Source organism: Oncorhynchus gorbuscha, linkage group LG03, assembly GCF_021184085.1.
Source record: "Oncorhynchus gorbuscha isolate QuinsamMale2020 ecotype Even-year linkage group LG03, OgorEven_v1.0, whole genome shotgun sequence".
Lineage (NCBI taxonomy): Eukaryota > Metazoa > Chordata > Actinopteri > Salmoniformes > Salmonidae > Oncorhynchus > Oncorhynchus gorbuscha.
In genome coordinates, this window is record NC_060175.1 from 33,514,279 (window position 1) to 33,534,305 (window position 20,027).

Sequence of the window (20,027 nt, forward strand, 5' to 3'; positions counted from 1 at the left end):
CTCTGGATGACACTGTTCAAAATATTGGTTAATGGAAGAAACTAATGGTAAGCATCACTGTGTTGGTGTTGCGGTTTATCGAAATGTGTTGTCTGAAGAATGTGGTCAACACATCCAACTGTGCATCTACAGCATGTTGCAAACATGTTGGGCAACAACCACTAAATAGTGGCAACCCACAGAAGTAACATCAAAAGTGCTGAAAAAATAACTTGGGCTGAGTTACATAAATAGGTGAAAGCATATGCAGTCTCCTCAGAGAGAGAGGTCTGACAGCCAGCTGGAGGGTTATTTGTTTATTGAGCCTTCAAGTAAATAGATCAGGTGCAAAAAGGCTCAGAGAGGTGGTCTGAGACTGAGTGTTCACTAGTGACACCTCCTGGTTACAAGGCAGAAGGACATTCTCTCAACAGGCTGCTGTGTGCAATAAACAGCCCCATAGTCTTATAGCGTCTCAGAGTTTGAGTGCTGATCCAGAATCAGATCACCCTCCAATCATTCATTACGATTTAAAAGGCAAAACTGATCCTAGATCACGACTCCTACTCGAGACGCTTTGTGAATCTGGACCCAGGCCCAGGAAAATGTATAAACTGAGACAAGAGCATTGATCATCACCACAGGAACTTTCAGAGCCTTCCTAGGTAACACATGAATATTATTAACATACACAGTGCACTGGGATTATAGATTTTCAAAGCTGCACAAATCTCCTTCATAGACGCACACTACATGCAAATCAAACTTCTACAAACATACAGATCAACTCTACAGTTATTCAATCATGCATTTTATTTCATGCCAATACAGCATATAGGCCTATCTAGTGTATTGAATTATGTTGCATGCACTAACATTCAAACAGTTACTGAAGAGAGATGTTTTCACAAAGTAGGTAAGTGAAAATAAAGCTTTATGCAAGTATATTCAGAGTAGAAAATACTCACAGCTAAATGAAAACATATAGTGCAGAATAAAGATACAGGTAGATATTGTATTGCATATTAGTAAAGGTACAGTATTCACACTACATCCAGTAAAAGGTAAAGAGAATAGTGCTCCCATAACAGAAATGAGTGGCCAAATAGTACAATAACATTGAAAATCCACAATACTATGGTCTGCTCAAAGTAAATATTGTAGACTAATGGAATTACAATAAGGATTCTAATTTTAAGTGAGAGTGCAGTATTTATACTCTGTTTAAGAGTAGAATCACCAATGACTTGCAACTAAAACTGACAATGGAAGACGTCAAAGCCTGTTGTGTAAAGCATAAGGCACAGAGAAGTATATCTGATACATTATAGACAACTTTGGTTGAATATGGTACTCAGTGACAGTGAGGTCTAACAACAACCACCATTTGAACAATACTCTTGATACTCTACCAATTAGACAGAGTAGGAGACATCTCTCTCCTAGAGTGCATAGGTGCCTCTCCTCTCTCCGGTTAAAACTTGAGCTCCAGCAGGTAGCGGATGCGACACTGGTTCTCCTTGTAGACCAAATACTCGCTGTTGGAAAAGCGGCTGTTCTTGTACTGGGGCTGCTTAATGGGCTTACCCTGAGGCACAGCCACCTGCTTTCCATCCAGAGTCAGGAAGATGTCCTTAGAGGGGTCTGAAACAACACACAGTGTTCACTACACAACCATACAGCTCAAACACACAAGTGTTTACTATACAAACACTGTACTGATATACACAACAAGTGTTCACTAGACTTATGCAGTATTCTGGATATCTGCTAATCACCTACCAGATGTTTAGACATACAGTAACCACTTCAATAGTGTATATGGAGAAAGACACTTGCAACTACACATTTTTCGGTTACACAGAATCTTGGTTTCCCATCCTATTCAACTACGTCCCTCCGACTTTTTATTCACGTTACCTGATGAAAATGCTGTACAATGTGACCCGATTCAGGAAACTAGGCATATGTCGCAAGTCACGAATTCACAGGAGAGACTTTAGAACGTAAAAAATACTTGATCAAAATGCGTTTTCTGGCAGAAATGTCTTCAAGAACATGAACTTTCAAGTGCCTTAATAACAAACTTTTATGCCACCTGTAAACACAAATAAAGTTGTTAAATTAATAGCCTAGTTGGTTTAGCCAAAGAAAAAGCCAAGAACATTCCCGCTAACCATGACTGGCTGAGATAATGAGTGGGCCGGACATCCCGAGAGATGAGTTCCAGATTCTGTGGTGTAGCATCTTGTGTCTATAAAATGAGCTGCCTGTTATGCGTAGATAATCCTTTCTACTGCAGTTTGTTCGAAAGATATAACTTTAGCCATGGAAAACTGCAAATATGTTGCTACTGCTCTCAATAACACCGCTGCCCAGAATTTATCAGGCGCTATCGACAAAGGTCAGTGGAAAAAAGTTGTGATGGACTACTTTCTGGAGGACGACCGTGCCATGCTGACTTTCTCTAAGACTCTGTAAATGTATCAGACGATGAGGAAATCCCTGATTTAGGTAAAAACATTTAATTGAAGAAGACATTGTAGTCTTCTGATGACTGATGGGGAAGAAACGGCAACAGTGTTGTCATGGAAGACATTAACCCAAGTTTTGAAATCAGTGGATGACAACGGGCCAAACAAGCTGTGTAAACTAAATGGGAAAAGACACAGGATGTCTTATTTAATGAAAGGGGTTGCAGGCTGCCGTGAAGCTTTCATCCATGTATATGGGTAAGAATCTAACTACAGTTTCAGAGTGTACACTACCGTCCAAACGTTTGGGGTCACTAAGAAATGCCCTTTATTTTTTAAAGAAAATAAAAATGTTGGTCCATTAAAATAACATCAAATTAATCAGAAATACAGTGTAGACATTGTTAATGTTGTAAATGACTATTGTAGCTGGAAATGGCAGATTTTTTACTTGGGTGTACAGAGGCCCATTATCAGCAACTATCACTCCTGTGTTCCAATGGCACGTTGTGTTAGCTAATCCAAGTTTATCATTTTAAAAGGCTAATTGATCATTAGAAAACCCTTTTGCAATGATGTTAGCACAGCTGAAAACGGTTGTGCTAATAAAAGAAGCAATACAACTGGCCTTCTTTAGACGAGTTGAGTATCTGGAGCAGCAGCATTTGTGGGTTCGATTACAGGCTCAAAATGGCCAAAAACAAAGACCTTACTTCTGAAACTCGTCAGTCAATTATTGTTCTGAGAAATTATGACTATTCCATGTGAGAAATTGCCAAGAAACTGAACATCTCGTACAAGGCTGTGTACTACTCCCTTCACAGAACAGCGCAAACTGGCCCTAACCAGAATAGAAAGGGGAGTGGGAGGCCCCGGTGCACAACTGAGCAAGAGGACAAGTACATTAGTGTCTAGTTTGAGAAACAGACGCCTCACAAGTCCTCAACTGGCAGCTTCATTAAATAGTACCTGCAAAACACCAGCCTCAACGTCAACAGTGATGCAGGCCTTCTAGGCAGAGTTGCAAAGAAAAAGTCGTTTCTCAGACTGGTCAATAAAAATAAAAGATTAAGATGGACAAAAGAACACAGACACTGGACAGAGGGACTCTGCCTAGAAGGCCAGCATCCCGGAGTCACCTCTTCACTGTTGACATTGAGACTGGTGTTATGCAGGTATTATTTAATGAAGCTTCCAGCTTCCAGTTGGGTGTAGTCAAAGGAGAGCTCTCCAATAGGTACAAAACATTCCAAGGCCCTTTTCTCAAAACTAAGTTTACAAATGTATCAACTTTCAAAGCAGAATAACTTTCCCCATTGTTTGACAAAAATGCTGTATGATATCCCATTTTGTAGCTCAGTCTTTACTTTATCCAATAAAATAAAAAAAAGATGTTTTGCTACATAAGACCGAATCCAGGTGGTGAGTCACATATGATCTTGTTGTCATCTGATGCACATTCAAAATGTCATAGAAAAATCAACCCGCAGATCTCCCTGTTCTTTGCCGTGCACTGATTGTATTACTGCTGATGATATCTGGAAATGTGCATGTACACACTGGTCCGTCTATGGTTGCTAGCCACAATTCTGACTTGTGCTCCGAATTCTGCTTCACTGATTTCTACTTACGTAAATGCCTGGGTTTTCTGCACATTAACACTAGAAGCTTATTACCCAAAATGTATCAATTGAAAGTGTGGGTTCACAGCTCCAATCCAGATGTGTTGGTCATTACTGAGACATTGTTAAGAAAGAGTGTTCCGAACACTGATGTTAACCTTTCTGGTTATAACCTTTTTCGGCAAGACAGATCTTCCAAAGGTGGTGGAGTGGCAATCTTTACCAAGGAACACATTCAGTGATCTGTAGTCTGTTCCCAACCAACTTGATTAGCTAGTTTTAAGTTTTCAAATAGCTATTTGTTGACTGTTGCTGAGTGCTATCACCCGCCATCAGCACCCGCCTGTACCCAAACTGCCCTACATAACATGGTTTAGACCCTTTCTTCTTTAAAGTTGTGGCCCCTATCATAGTTGAGCCTCTTTCACCTTTTTAACATGTCTTTCCTCTCTGGGGAGTTTCCCAGTGCTTGGAAGGCACTGGGAAATCCTAACTGTCATAGGTCAATTTCTATCTTGTCCTTTTTATCAAAAGTCAACTGACTGGCTTTCTTGGTCTATAGTACTCTCTGGTATGCAATCTGGTTTCTGCTTAGGTTATGGATGTGTCACTGCAACGTAAAGGTCTTATATTATTATGTCACCATTGATCTTGATTCTGAGCAATGTTGTGCTGCTACAGTTATTGACTTGGCCAAAGCTTTTGATACGGTAGACCATTCCATTCTTGTGGATCGGATAAGGAATATTGGTGACTCTGAGAAGTATTTGGCCTGGTTTGCCAACTACCTCTTCAGTGTGCAGTGTGTAATGTCAGAACGTTTGCTGTCTCAGCCACTGCCTGCCAACAAGGGAGTACCCTAAGGCTCAATCCTAGGACCCACGCTCTTCTTAATGTACATTAACATAGCTCAGGCTACTGTACCTGGTTCCAACTGTCCTCTAGCCACCACACAGTCGTAGCCGGTAGGAGCCTCCTGCAGGGAGCTGTCGTCCATAGTGATGGTTTTTTCCTTCCCCAACGCCACCTCGTTCAGAAACATCACCCCCCTGTTTTTAGATGTACGCACTACACAGGGACAGGACACATATGTAGTAAGTAGCACGGCATTTCTTCACAAAACGAACAGTGTCGTAGTAGTGCACCTAACAGTATACTCACTACATGAACATACATTTGGAAATTGACTGGATATTCCGAAAATTACGTCTAAAATAGATCCCGGTAGTTGAGCCACATGGTAGCTATAGCCTCACCGTATGCAGCTGACTTGCTGTTCTCCGAGGCAAAGTAGATGCCCCTGCCCACACGGCCCCCTGACTGGGGCATGATCCGCAGCCCGCCCTTCAAGATGGCTGCCACCACCGCCACATTGGTACCATGCCACAGCAGACGCCGGTTCTCTAGACCTTCGTTCTCCCTGAATCTCTCCGCCTGGGGAGAACAATCCCCACAGAAAGATCAATCACCTTAAATACTAACGCTAAGTCAAACAAACCTACAGTTATAACAATATTTTTTTATTTTTTTATATTTTGTACATGCATTAGCACAAAAATCAAGATCACAGCAAATTAGTAAAAAAATGAAGTCTTTATTACATACTACAGGAATTATGACATGAAGTTGTTGTGCCATATGTTACCCACCGCAGTCTCTCTGTCCACCTCCCAGACATCTATAATCTTTGGCTGGTTGTGGCTATATGCAGTGGCCTTCAGGTATTTCTCTATTAGCTTTAAATGAGGCAAGAATGGAAATACAATGGAAGGTTAACATTTACAATATTCTTCTCTTTTGTAGTATAAATTATGCTTTGTCACAGTAAATATAGTCACCCATTTAAATATGACCATCCGCATATCACTAAAGACTTGTCTGATTTTAAACAATACAGTGGTGTTTGTATAGAATTCAACCTCTATTAGAGACCACAGTACCTTGAATTCCTGTGTATCTCTTTGTAGTAGAGCAAGTTTGCAGCTGAGAGACAGATAGTTTTGGTCCAGTGGATGAGGTACTTTCTCCACCTCCATCTGCTCCTGGGCCTTCTCAGTCTCAGCCTTCAAGTTCTGGGCTATCTCTATATCAGCCAGCACCTGCAGAGGACAGCACAGTCAGGAATGGGATCAGGCCTGGACAAGACCACTCATCATGATTAGGGCCAGGAGTTTCACCAGACTTGATCAGGGAAAACTGGGTTCTTATTGTAGGCTATTAAAAAACGATTGGCCTTAAATAGTACCGTCATTCCATAAAGCACAATACTGTGACAGCGTCTAATCAAGTACAAGGTGATCTCACCAGAAGCATCTCCTTCTTCTTCTCCACGATCTCAGAACTGTCGATGACCGGGGGCCTGGTGCGTCCAAAGTTGTGTGGGATGGTGGTGAAGAACTTGGAGGAGAGTTCCTCCAGTTTGGGCCTGCTGGCGTTAATGGCTCCCTCAATCTCCTCCAGCACCTCAAAGCCCTTAGCAATCTGCATCTTGCTCAGCTTCCCCAGGGGCATCTTCTTTATGTCTGGTGGCCCAAAGAGAGAGAGGCAATAAGGGGGATATGATTACACACATATCACTGCTCTGTCTGAGTTCATATGTTAGGCCAATATAAACTGTGCAGGTGTCTGTTGACTGCTCTCCTCTACATTAGTAAATATGGTAGTTAGGGAACTTGCAACAGCTGAATAAATATTGTATACATTTTACAGTCCTACTTACATTATCGATCAGACAGACTAGGTTTTTATATGGATTAGACATTTAGCTCCAGATCGCCAGGCTTTACCCCCCATTTAAAATAACTAATGATTTAGGATGCTCTTCTCTGATCACATAGAGCAGATGCCTGGGCTTCCCGGACTTCAGTTTAACAGCCAAGTATATCATTGCACTGACAGAGTAAAACACAATACAACAAGCAATCCAGTCCAACAGGTATGTTACATAACAGAACATGTGTACATAGACAGACCACACCCAGGCTTACTGTCTGAGGAACAGAAAGTTGCTTCAGTGCTGGAGGGGTAAAGGTGGTATGATGGACAGATTGACACGCACCCAGGTTCATGCACTCCATGGCCTCTTTGAACATGTCATTGCTGAAGATAAGCTGGATGAGCTTCTGTGTGGGGCTGTCCAGGGTGCAAGGGAGGATGTTTCTGGGGCCCTTGCAAATCTTCGCATCAACACAGTCCACCTGCAAAAGCCAGAAGAGAGCATGTTCTAGAGAGGGAACAAAATTGGACACAGCAAAACTATAATGAGTCAGCCTGACCACCTGAGTGTATTGTAAGACATACTAATTACAGGAGCCAGGAAGGTAAAATGTTGTTATTCTTTAGAGTATGGATGGGCGATGTCTGAAATGACATTTTAGCCTACCTTTTAAAAACTAATATTACAGCCATATCAAGTGCAGGCTATTGCTATTTCATCATCTTAAGCATCTGGGTAAGGGCATTTGTGTGATTCTTTCTTCCTTTAGGCTACTTCAGACTGTAAATAATAAAAAATAAAAAAAGGCATTTGACTTAGTAACTATATAATAGTCTGCCTTATACTAAATCAGAAAAAAAGCCATGGCTGACTTGGTGGTGTTAAGCAGTCCTTCGGTTTCAGGCAATGGATGGACAGACTACAAACCTCCAACATTTACAAGTCCATCATCCTGCAGAGTTTGCTACTCTGGGCAGAAAAGGTGAACATGCTGGTGTTCGCTGCCAAAAACCTATAGGTAGGTCTAAGACATGGTAAAAAAACAACTACACCTAATGGTTCCTCATTGCACTTTATTTAAATGTAGCCTATATTCAGATCCAGATGCATCTTATTCCAAAGACATAGCCTATAGATTAAACTAAAATATTCTGTCAAACCCTTAGACTTACATGCATAGCTTTTTTGGACTCATTTGTTATTTTAGTATTTATTTTGTTCAGGCTACTTTACTTATATTTTAACTTGGCCTATACTTAACGATTTACAGTTCGAAATGCAAAAAAGCATATGCTAATTGACCTATTCATTTTTTGCCGAAGCCAATGTTTATTCAAGTGTTAAAAATAATGTTATAGGCTAAATAATTAGATTTTCAGGAGCTGACTTTTGAGTGTCTGTGTTATTTTGCTCATCTTAAAAAAACAACACTTTTATTGGCCAGTTTGGGATATGGCTTTTTCTTTGCAACTCTGCCTAGAAGGCCGGCATCCCAGAGTCACCTCGACTGTTGACGTTGGTGTTTTGCGGGTACTATTTAATGAAGCTACCAGTTGAGGACTTGTAATCATTTGCAAATAAATCCATAAAAAATCCTACAATGTGATTTTCTGGATTTTCTTTCTCATTTTGTCTGTCATAGTTGAAGTGTACCTATGATGAAAATGACAGGCCTCTCATCTTTTTAAGTGGGAGAACATGCACAATTGGTGGCTGACTAAATAGACGGTCCTGGCGCTTGCTGGACTTTCTTGGGCGCCGAACTATTGAACCGCTCTCCTTGAAGTTCTTGATGATCCGATAAATGGTTGATTTAGGTGCAATCTTACTGGCAGCAATATCCTTGCCTGTGAAGCCCTTTTTGTGCAAAGCAATGATGACGGCATGTGTTTCCTTGCGAGTAACCGTGTTTGACAGAGGAAGAACAATGATTCCAAGCACCACCCTCCTTTTGAAGCTTCCAGTCTTTTATTCGAACTCAATCAGCATGACAGAGTGATCTCCAGCCTTGTCCTTATCAACACTCACTGTGTTAACTAGAGAATCACTGGCATGATGCAGCTGGTCCTTTTGTGGCAGGACTGAAATGCAGTAGAAATGTTTTTGGGGGATTCATGTCATTTGCATGGCAAAGAGGGACTTTGCAATTCATCTGATCACTCTTTATAACATTCTGGAGTATATATAAATTGCCATCATACAAACTGAAGCAGCAGACATAACTGTATATTTGTGTCACTCAAAACTATAGGCCACGACTGTGTGTGATATATGTATTTGTTATTATCCAATTACTCTACATTGTAGAATTTGTATTTATTTAACGAGGCAAGTCAGTTAAGAACAAATTCTTATTAACAATGACGACCTACCAATGACAACCTTATGTTATTTTAAACAAGAGAGACAACACAACACTACATAAAGAGAGGCCTAACAACATAGCAAGGCATAAACACATGATAACACAGCATGGGAGCAACACAACACAACAACATGGTAGCAACAACATGGCAGCAGCACAAAACATGGTACAAACATTATTGAGCACAGACAACAGCAAAGGTCAAGAAGGTAGAGACAACAATACATTGCTCAAAGCAGCCACGACTGTCAATAAGATTGTCCATGATTGAGTCTTTGAATTAAGAGATGAGATAAAAACTGTCCAGTTTGAGTGTTTGTTGCAGCTCGTTCCAGTCGATAGGTGCAGCGAACTGAAAAAAAAACAAGCAACCCAGGGATGTGTGCGCTTTGGCGACCTTTAACAGAATGTGACTGGCAGAACGGATGTTGGAGGATGAGGGCTGCAGTAGATATCTCAGGGGGGAGTGAGGCCTAAGAGGGTTTTATAAACAAGCATCAACTTGTGGGTCTTGCGACAGGTATACAGAGTAGTATAGAGTGCAGTGATGTGGCCTATAAGGAGAATTGGTGGCAAATAGGATGGCTGAATGGTAAAGAACATTTAGTCGCTCAAGAGCACCCTTACTAAAAAGTATGTCTCCATAATCTAGCATGGGTAGGATGGTCATCTGAATCAGGCTTAGTTTGGCAGCTGGGGTGAAAGAGGAGTGATTACGATAGAAGAAACCAAGTCGAGATTTAACGTTAGCCAGCAGCTTTGATATATGCTGAGAGAAGGACAGTGTAAAGTCGAGCCACACTCCCAAGTACTTGTATGAGGTGACTACCTCAAGCTCTAAGCCCTCAGAGGTAGTAATTAACACCTGTGGGGAGAGGGGCATTATTCTTACCAAACCACATGACCATTGTTTTGGAGGTGTTCAGAACAAGGTGAAGGGCAGAGAAAGCTTGTTGGACACTAAGACAGCTTTGTTTTAGAGCGTTAAACACAACATTCAGGGAGGGGCCAGGTGAGTATAAGATCATCTGCATATAAAAATTGATGAGAGCTTCCTACTGCCTGAGCTATGTTGATGTAAATTGAGAGTGTGGGGCCTAGTTTCGAGCCTTGGGGGTACTCCCTTGGTGACAGGCAGTGAAGACATCAAAACAATAAAATAAGGATGCTCGATCCTAGGCCCCAAGCTCTTCTCAATTTATACACACACAAAACAAAAGTTTATTTATTTGTACTATATTCAACATTGTAGAATAGTGAGGACATAAAACTATTAAATAACACATACGGAACCATGTTGTTACCAACAAAGTGTTAAACAATTCAAAATATATTTTATATTTGAGATTCTTCAAATAGCCATCCTTTGCCTTGACAGCTTTGCACACTCTTGGTATTCTCTCAACAAGCTTCAGGAGGAATGTTTTTCAACAGTCTTGAAGGAGTTCCCACATGCTGAGCACATTCTGGCTGCTTTTCCTTCACTCTGTGGTCCAACTCATCCCAAACCATCTCAAATGGATTGAGGTCGGGTGATTGGGGAGGCTAGGTCATCTGATGCAACACTCATTTACACTCCTTCTTGGTCAAATAGCCCCTACACAAGCCTGGAGGTGTGTTAGGTCATTGTCCTGTTGAAAAACAGATGATATCCCATCTGGTTTGGGCTTAGTGGGACTGGCGTATTGCTGCAGAATGCTGTGGGAGCCATGCTGGTTAAGTGTGCATTGAAATCTAAATAAATCACAGACAGGGTCACCAGTAAAGCACCGACACACCATCACACCTCCTCCTCTATCCTTCACGGTGGGAACCAAACATGCGGTGATCATCTGTTCATCTACTCTGCGTCTCACAAAGACACAGCAGTTGAAACCAAAAATCTCAAATTTGGACTCATTAGACCAAAGGAAAGTAAACCGATCCACCGATCTAATGTCCATTGCTCGTGTTTCTTGGCCCAAGCAATTCTTCGTCTTGTTGGTGTCCTTTAGTATTGGTTTCTATGCAGCAATTTGACCATGAAGGCCTGATTCACACAGTCTCCTCTGAACAGTTGATGTTGAGATGTGTCTGTTACTTGAACTCTTTGAAGCATTTATATGGACTGCATGCGTATGGTAAATGTAACTCTGGGTCTTCCATTCTTGTGGCAGTCCTCATGAGAGCCAATTTCATCATAGCACTTGATGGTTTTTGCAACTGCATTTGAAGAAACTTTCAAAGTTCTTGAAAATATCCAGATTGACTGACCTTCATGTCTAAAAGTAATGATGGATTGTCATTTCTCTTTGCTTATTCGAGCTGTTATTGACATAATATGGACTTGGTCTTTTACCAAATAGGGCTATCATCTGTATACCAACCTTGTCACAACACAACTGATTGGCTCAAACTCATAATGGAAAGTACAGTGCCTTGCGAAAGTATTCGGCCCCCTTGAACTTTGCGACCTTTTGCCACATTTCAGGCTTCAAACAAAGATATAAAACTGTATTTTTTTGTGAAGAATCAACAACAAGTGGGACACAATCATGAAGTGGAACGACATTTATTGGATATTTCAAACTTTTTTAACAAAACAAAAACTGAAAAATTGGGCGTGCAAAATTATTCAGCCCCTTTACTTTCAGTGCAGCAAACTCTCTCCAGAAGTTCAGTGAGGATCTCTGAATTATCCAATGTTGACCTAAATGACTAATGATGATAAATACAATCCATCTGTGTGTAATCAAGTCTCCGTATAAATGCACCTGCACTGTGATAGTCTCAGAGGTCCGTTAAAAGCACGGAGAGCATCATGAAGAACAAGGAACACACCAGGCAGGTCCGAGATACTGTTGTGAAGAAGTTTAAAGCTGGATTTGGATACAAAAAGATTTCCCAAGCTTCAAACATCCCAAGGAGCACTGTGCAAGCGATAATATTGAAATGGAAGGAGTATCAGACCACTGCAAATCTACCAAGACCTGGCCGTCCCTCTAAACATTCAGCTCATACAAGGAGAAGACTGATCAGAGATGCAGCCAAGAGGCCCATGATCACTCTGGATGAACTGCAGAGATCTACAGCTGAGGTGGGACACTCTGTCCATAGGACAACACTCAGTCATATATTGCACAAATCTGGCCTTTATGGAAGTGGCAAGAAGAAAGCCATTTCTTAAAGATATCCATAAAACGTGTTGTTTAAAGTTTGCCACAAGCCACCTGGGAGACACACCAAACATGTGGAAGAAGGTGCCCTGGTCAGATGAAACCAAAATTGAACCTTTTAGCAACAATGCAAAACGTTATGTTTGGCGTAAAAGCAACACAGCTCATCACCCTGAACACACCATCCCCACTGTCAAACATGGTGGTGGCAGCATCATGGTTTGGGCCTGCTTTTCTTCAGCAGGGACAGGGAAGATGGTTAAAATTGATGGGAAGATGGATGGAGCCAAATACAGGACCATTCTGGAAGAAAACCTGATGGAGTCTGCAAAAGACCTGAGACTGGGACGGAGATTTCTCTTCCAACAAGACAATGATCCAAAACATAAAGCAAAATCTACAATGAAATGGTTCAAAAATAAACATATCCAGGTGTTAGAATGGCCAAGTCAAAGTCCAGACCTGAATCCAATAGAGAATCTGTGGAAAGAACTGAAAACTGCTGTTCACAAATGCTCTCCATCCAACCTCACTGAGCTCGAGCTGTTTTGCAAGGAGGAATGGGAAAAAATGTCAGTCTCTCGATGTGCAAAACTGATAGAGACATACCCCAAGCGACTTACAGCTGTAATCGCAGCAAAAGGTGGCGCTACAAAATATTAACTTAAGGGGGCTGAATAATTTTGCACACCCAATTTTTCAGTTTTTGATTTGTTAAAAAAGTTTGAAATATCCAATAAATGTCGTTCTACTTCATGATTGTGTCCCACTTGTTGTTGATTCTTCACAAAAAAAATAGTTTTATATCTTTATGTTTGAAGCCTGAAATGTGGCAAAAGGTCGCAAAGTTCAAGGGGGCCGAATACTTTCGCAAGGCACTGTAAATCCACCAATAACTTTAAACAAGGCACACCTGTTAATTGAAATGCATTCCAGATGACTAATTCATGAAGCTTGTTGAGAGAATGCCAAGAGTGCGCAAAGCTGTCCTCAAGGTAAAGGGTGGGTACTTCAAATAACCTCAAATATTCAACATTTTGATTTGTTTAACACTTGTCTGGTTAGGTGTTATTTCATAGTTTTGATGTCTTCACCATTATTCTACAAAGTAAAAAAAGGAAGAAAAAAAAGGAAAATTAAAGAAAAACCCTGGAATGAGTAGGTATGTCCAAACTTTTGACTGGTACTGTAAGTATTCAGACCCTTTACTCAGTACTTTATTGAAGCACCTTTGGCAGCAATTACGGCATTGAGTCTTCTTGGGTATGCCACTACAAGCTTGGCACACCTGTATTTGGCGAGTTTCTCCCATTCTTCTCTGCAGATCCTCTCAAGCTCTGTCAGGTTGGATTGGGAGCGTTGCCGCATAGCTATTTTCTGGTCTCTCCAGATGTTTGATCGGGTTCAAGTCCGGGCTCTTACTGGGCCACTCAAGGACATTCAAAGACTTGACCCAAAGCCACTCCTGCATTGTCTTGGCTGGGTGCTTAGGGTCATGGTCCTGTTGCGAAGGTGAACCTTCTCTCCAGTCTGAGGTCCTGAGCAGGTTTTCATCAATCTCTGTACTTTGCTCTATTCATCTTCCCCTCGATCCTGACTATTCTCCCAGTCCCAGTCACTGAAAAACATCCCACAGCATGATGCTGCCACCACCATGCTTCACTGTAGGGATGGTGCTAGGTTTCCTTCAGACGTGACACTTGGCATTCAGGTCAAAGAGTTGGTTTCATCAGACCAGAGAATCTTTTTTTCTCATGGTCTGAGAGTCTTTAGGTGCCTTTTGGCAAACTCCAAGCAGGCTGTCTTGTGCCTTTTACTGAGGAGGCTTCTGTCTGGCCACTCTAGCAAAAAGGCCTGTTTGGTGGTGTGTCATAGATGGTTGTCCTTCTGGAAGGTTCTCACTCTCTGTCAAGAGTGACCATAGGGTTCTTGGTCACTTGCCTGACCAAGACCCTTCTCCCCCGATTGCTCTGTTTGGCAGGGTGGCCAGCTCCAGGAAAAGTCTTGGTGGTTCAAAACTTCTTCCACTTAAGAATGATGGGGACATTCAATGCTGCAGATATTTTTGGGTACCCTTCCCCAGATCTATGCCTCGAAGTGTGTCTCAAAGCTCTACAGACAATTCCTTTGACCTCATTACTTTTTTTGCTCTGACATGCACAGTTAACTGTGGAACCTTATATGTGTGTGCCTTTCCAAATCATGTCCAATCAACTGAATTTATCACAGGTGGACTCCAATCAAGTTGTAGAAACATCTCAAGGTTGATCAATGGAAACAGGATGCACCTGTGCTCAAATTCTAATCTCATAGCAAAGCGTAGTAAAGGCATTTATGTTTTTATTTTTAATAAATATGAGGTTTTTGCTTTGTCATTATGGGATAGTGTGTATAAACTGAGAATTATAATTTATTTAAAGCATTTTAGAATAAGGCTGTAACGTAACAAAATATGGAAAAAGTCAAGGGGTCTGAATACTTTCCGAAGGCACTGTATGTAAACTAAATACAAAGAAAGAAAAGAAACATCCCATTTTCAGGACCCTGTCTTTCAAAGATAATTCATTAAAATCCAAATAACTTCACAGATCTTCCTTGTAAAGGGTTTAAACACTCTTTCCCATGCTTGTTCAATGAACCATAAACAATTAATGAACATGCACCTGTGGAACAGTCATTAAGACACTAACAGCTTACATACGGTAGGCAATTAAGGTCACAGTAATGAAAACTTAGGACAATAAAGAGGCCTTGCTACTGACTCTGAAAAACACCAAAAGAAAGATGCCCAGGGTCCCTGCTCTTCTGCGTGAACGTGCCTTAAGCATGCTGCAAGGAGGCATGAGGACTGCAGATGAGGCCAGGGCAATGAATTGCAACGTCCGTACTGTGAGACGCCTTAGACAGCGCTACAGGGAGACAGGACGGATAGCAGATCGTCCTCGCAGTGGCAGACCCCGTATAACAACATCTGCACAGGATCGGTACATCCAAACATCACACCTGTAGGACAGGTACAGGATGGCGGCAACAACAACTGCCTGAGTTACACCAGGAATGCACAATCCCTTCATCAGTGCTCAGACTGTCCGCAATAGGCTGAGAGAGGCTGAACTGATAGCTTGTAGGCCTGTTGTAAAGGCAGGTCCTCACCAGACATCAACGGCAACAACGTTGCCTATGGGCACAAACCCACCGTCACTGGACCAGACAGGACCGGCAAAAAGTGGTCTTCATTGACGAGTCCCATTGAGCACATCTGGGAACAGTTGGATCGGAGAGTGAGGGGGCTAGGGCCATTCCCCTCGGAAATGTCTGGGAGCTTGCAGATGCCTTGGTGGAAGAGGGGTAGTATCTCACAGCAAGAACGGGCAAATCTAGTTCAGTCCATGAGGAGATGCACTGCAGTACTTAATGCAGCTGGTGGCCACACCACATACTGACTGTTACTTTTGATTTTGACCCCCCCCCCCCCCCCGCCCTTTGTTCAAGGACACATTATTCCAGTTCTGTTAGTGACATGTCTGTGGAACTTGTTCAGTTTATGTCTCAGTTGTTGAATCTTGTTATGTTCATACGAATATTTACACATGTTAGGTTAATGATATTACAATGTCATTACCATCGACAATGACTGTCAAACATCATTGATACATACAATTGCCAAACCCTACTTTAGAATCCGTGGTCCTACTGAGACCCAGCCACCACTTTACCTTGACCTCTGCATCCGGGTCTCCATCCACCTCTATCAGGGTGTACTTCCCCGGGTGAGACACAAAGTTGTCCCGCTCCTTCCAGCTGTTCTTCGTCTTGTCTTTGAACTTCTTCTCGAAGTCTTTGATGGCTTTGTCTGGGCTGTTGGAGAGGTCTGATAGGTTTGACTGGCCCGTTTCCCCCTGTAAGGGAGAGAGGAGAAGATGATGCTTCAATTCTGGGTGCTCAAGAAATTAATAGCTTACAATTTAACATAATTAACAAACATTTAGATTTACTACTAAAGTATACACAGGAATGTGTAGTAAACTACCATCGTGTCTGTCAAAAATTAAGCTTACCACTCTTCCCCATCTGGTCCAGCAGTAGTAAGAGTCATCTATACACAACACTTGAATGACATAAAACTTGTTGTTGTTATTTCCAATGTTGGTCTGATTCAGCATGCAATCATAATCTTCATACACCTGTGGGGGAGATTAAAGGAGGAACATGATTCAGGAAAGCAGTCAGATAAAAATGAGCACATTCATCTATTGCACTGCACAGCAGTCTGTCCTGCTGATGTGACTGCAAGACTGATCAAAAAATTCAAGTCAAATACCTGTAACTAATGACAGTTTCTCAGATTCTGCTATATATGAATGATTAGCAAACATGGTCTTTTGAAACAGCTATAACTGAATGCAGCATATACAGTAGATATGAGTGACCTTACACACTCATTATCTCAGGTATCTTAGGGGAGCATACACTACAACTGAGCAGAGGTAATGTCTTCAACAAGGAAAGAAGAGAAGAGAATAGTCCCCTTCTGCATTAGATTAATTCAGGGGCAAGTGTCTCACTCTCAGGGAGTTTACTTCCAACTGAAACTATTACTGTACCCTACATGTCACTTCTAAGGTTTGTATATTGGAAAGTAGTCAAACCTCATTGATTCTAAATGAAGGGTGTGGCTGAAGTGAACTCACAAAGCCATTCATTGTCATAGCCTTTACAGTCAGTGTGTGACAAGTAGAGGTCGACCGATTAATCAGAATGGCCGATTAATTAGGGCCGATTTCAAGTTTTCACAACAATCGGAAATCTGTATTTTTGGACACCGATTTGGCAGATTTTTTTTTTTACACCTTTATTTAACTAGGCAAGTCAGTTAAGAACCCAATTCTTATTTTCAATGGCGGCCTAGGAACGGTGGGTTAACCCCCTCGTTCCGGGGCAGAACGACATCGACAATGACTGTCAAACATCATTGATACATAAAATTGCCAAACCCTTGTCAGCTCGGAGGATTCAATCTTGCAACCTTATTCAATCTTGCACCTGCACTCCACGTTACGCGAATGCAGTAAGCCAAAGTAAGTGGCTAGCTAGCATTAAACTTATCGTATAAAAAACAATCAATCATAATCACTACACATGGTTGATAATATTACTAGTTTATCTAGCGTGTCCTGCGTAGCATATACTCGATGCGGTGCGTATCGTTGCTCCAATGTATACCTAACCATGAACATCAATGCCTTTCTTAAAATCAATACACAGAAGTATATACATTTAAACCTGCATATTTTGCTCAAATAAATCCAGGTTAGCAGGCAATATTAACCAACAGTTTGGGCTGCCTAATTTGAGGCATAATTACATAATTATGACATAACATCTTAGGTTGTGCAATGTAACAGGAATATTTAGACTAATGGACCCCTTAGATAAAATATGGAATGATTCCGTATTTCACTGAAGAATAAACGTCGTTTTGAGATAATAGTTTCCGGATTCGACCATATTATTTTTATTTATTTTACCTTTAACTAGGCAAGTCAGTTAAGAACAAATTCTTATTTTCAATGACGGCCTCGGAACAGTGTGTTAGCTGCCTGTTCAGGGGCAGAACGACAGATTTGTAACTTGTCAGCTTGTGGATTTGAATCTCCAACCTTTCGGCTGCTAGTCCAACGCTCTAACCACTAGGCTACCCTGCCGCCCCTAATGACCTAAGGCTCGTATTTCTGTGTGTTATTATGTTATAACTAAGTCTATGATTTGATAGAGCAGTCTGACTGAGCAGTGGTAGGCAGCAGCATGCTCATAAGCATTCATTCAAACAGCACTTTCATGCGTTTTGCCAGCAACTCTTCGTTGTGCGTCAAGCATTGCGTTGTTTATGACTTCAAGCCTATCAACTCCTGAGATTAGGCTTGTGTAACCGATGTGAAATGGCTAGCTAGTTAGCGGGGTGCGCGCTAATAGAGTTTCAAACGTCACTCGCTCTGACACTTGGAGTGGTTGTTCACCTTGCTCTGCATGGGTAACGCTACTTCGAGGGTGGCTGTTGTCATTGTTTTCCTGGTTCGAGCCCAGGAAGGAGCGAGGAGAGTGACGGAAGCTATACTGTTACACTGACAATACTAAAGTGCCTATATGAACATCCAATAGTCAAAGGTTAATGAAATACAAATGATATAGAGAGAAATAGCATGATGTCCAACTCACCCTTCCTGAATGCTGTTCTGACAGCAAGCAGTGCTCATCAGCCTTCCTTTTGCCCTTCACTTCTGGCCCTGCAGCCTTCAGAGCCTCTTTGGCAGAGGTAAAGGCATCCTTTGGTGTGTCAGGCTCTTGCTTGACCTTCTTTCCACCCGCTTTATTGGCTTTGGTGGATGAGGCAGCCCTTCTCTTTGGTGCCATCCCTTATCTGTATTTCAATCACTGCAGAAAAGAGAAACATTATACATCAACAAAACACTACATTTTGAAGATAGTATTGATGCACTAGAGGAAGGTGCTTTTCACCTTTTCTGGCACACTGGCCAATGGCAGTGGTGTTTTGATACAGCTGAGTGAGGCGTGGTACTTCCAGTAACACAGAAGTAGCAGCAGACACAGCAGAAACAGCAGACAAGCTTTGACCTGGCTGGTAAATTCCCTGACCTGTCTGAGGCACTGAGAAGGTTGAGCGAATGCTAATTAGCTAACTATAGCAGCTGTCCTAGCTGTATTTCCATGTACAACCCCTCAGTAATGTTTAGGTATATAGCTAGCTAGTTTAGTTAGCTTGGCGCAAAGTCCAGTAACTTGATTTTGTGGGTGTGTAGCTAGCTAACGTTAGCTTAACGCCGTTGGTATCAAGAAGTTCACGCACTAGCGTTAGCTAGCTAACTACAAGGCTATTGGATGCCGCTACAGTTGACAGGAATTGGAAGCTAGCTAACTAAATAATTTGCGAACCTTTATCGACTTGCTACTTACCTTAGAGCAGGTATTCGGCAGCTCGCGCGGTCACTGTCAGAAGTAGCAGAACAAAATATTTTGACAGGCACACTTCTCAACGACTGTCGAGCAAGTTCTACTTCCGCTTTTAGAGGGGGGGGGGGGGGGGGGGTAAGCGGCATTCAGAAAGTTGCAGATACAAATGTACATTATAGAGCACACAAGGTGCAGTTTTGAAACGTTATTGTTCATCCGCAGTTTTTCTCTTATTATGTTAGTCACTGACAGTCACTCAATTAGACCAAGTCAGCTAAAACATTTTAGATTGGTAAATTAGTCTAGCCATCTATCTAAAATGGTAGTAATCATGGTCGAAGTAATGTTAGTCACTCTCACTCAGATATCATATTTTAAAAAACTGCTAACATTTCTCTCCACCCCATGGCAGTGTGTAGACTTGCAACAAACTTGCTTTATAAGTACAAAAATTCTATGCCCCATAGCAAAATGTGTAGAATTTCAGAAAATTAACTCTGCTGTCAAGAGGGGGGCCGTGGGTATGGATGTGGGTACTGCAGACCCACGAGCCACTGTGGCCCCTCATGATTTTGCTGGATGTCATAAGGTGAATGCACCAATTTGTAAGTCGCTCTGGATAAGAGCGTCTGCTAAATGACTTAAATGTAAATGTAAAATGATGAGTTCAGATTTTTTGTGGCCAACACCCCCATCAATGTTTCCCATCAGAGAGACTGTCCGTTCAAGGTGTGGTCCGTAATTCAT

At 41.8% G+C, this 20,027-nt stretch overlaps 1 protein-coding gene across 1 annotated transcript; it reads right to left on the reverse strand.

Moving 5' to 3' along the window:
* Positions 1 to 281: 281 nt before the first annotated feature.
* LOC124031247 (protein mono-ADP-ribosyltransferase PARP3-like) lies at positions 282 to 19,401 on the reverse strand. Its single transcript, XM_046342299.1, has 11 exons — positions 19,284 to 19,401; positions 18,528 to 18,743; positions 16,370 to 16,495; positions 16,028 to 16,210; positions 7,134 to 7,272; positions 6,380 to 6,597; positions 6,016 to 6,174; positions 5,725 to 5,811; positions 5,332 to 5,509; positions 5,000 to 5,143; positions 282 to 1,623 (listed from the first exon to the last, which is right to left on the reverse strand). Exons 2-11 carry the CDS (start codon positions 18,720 to 18,722, stop codon positions 1,454 to 1,456), a joined length of 1,599 nt encoding a protein of 532 aa, XP_046198255.1. The 5' UTR covers positions 18,723 to 18,743; positions 19,284 to 19,401; the 3' UTR covers positions 282 to 1,453.
* Positions 19,402 to 20,027: the final 626 nt, after the last annotated feature.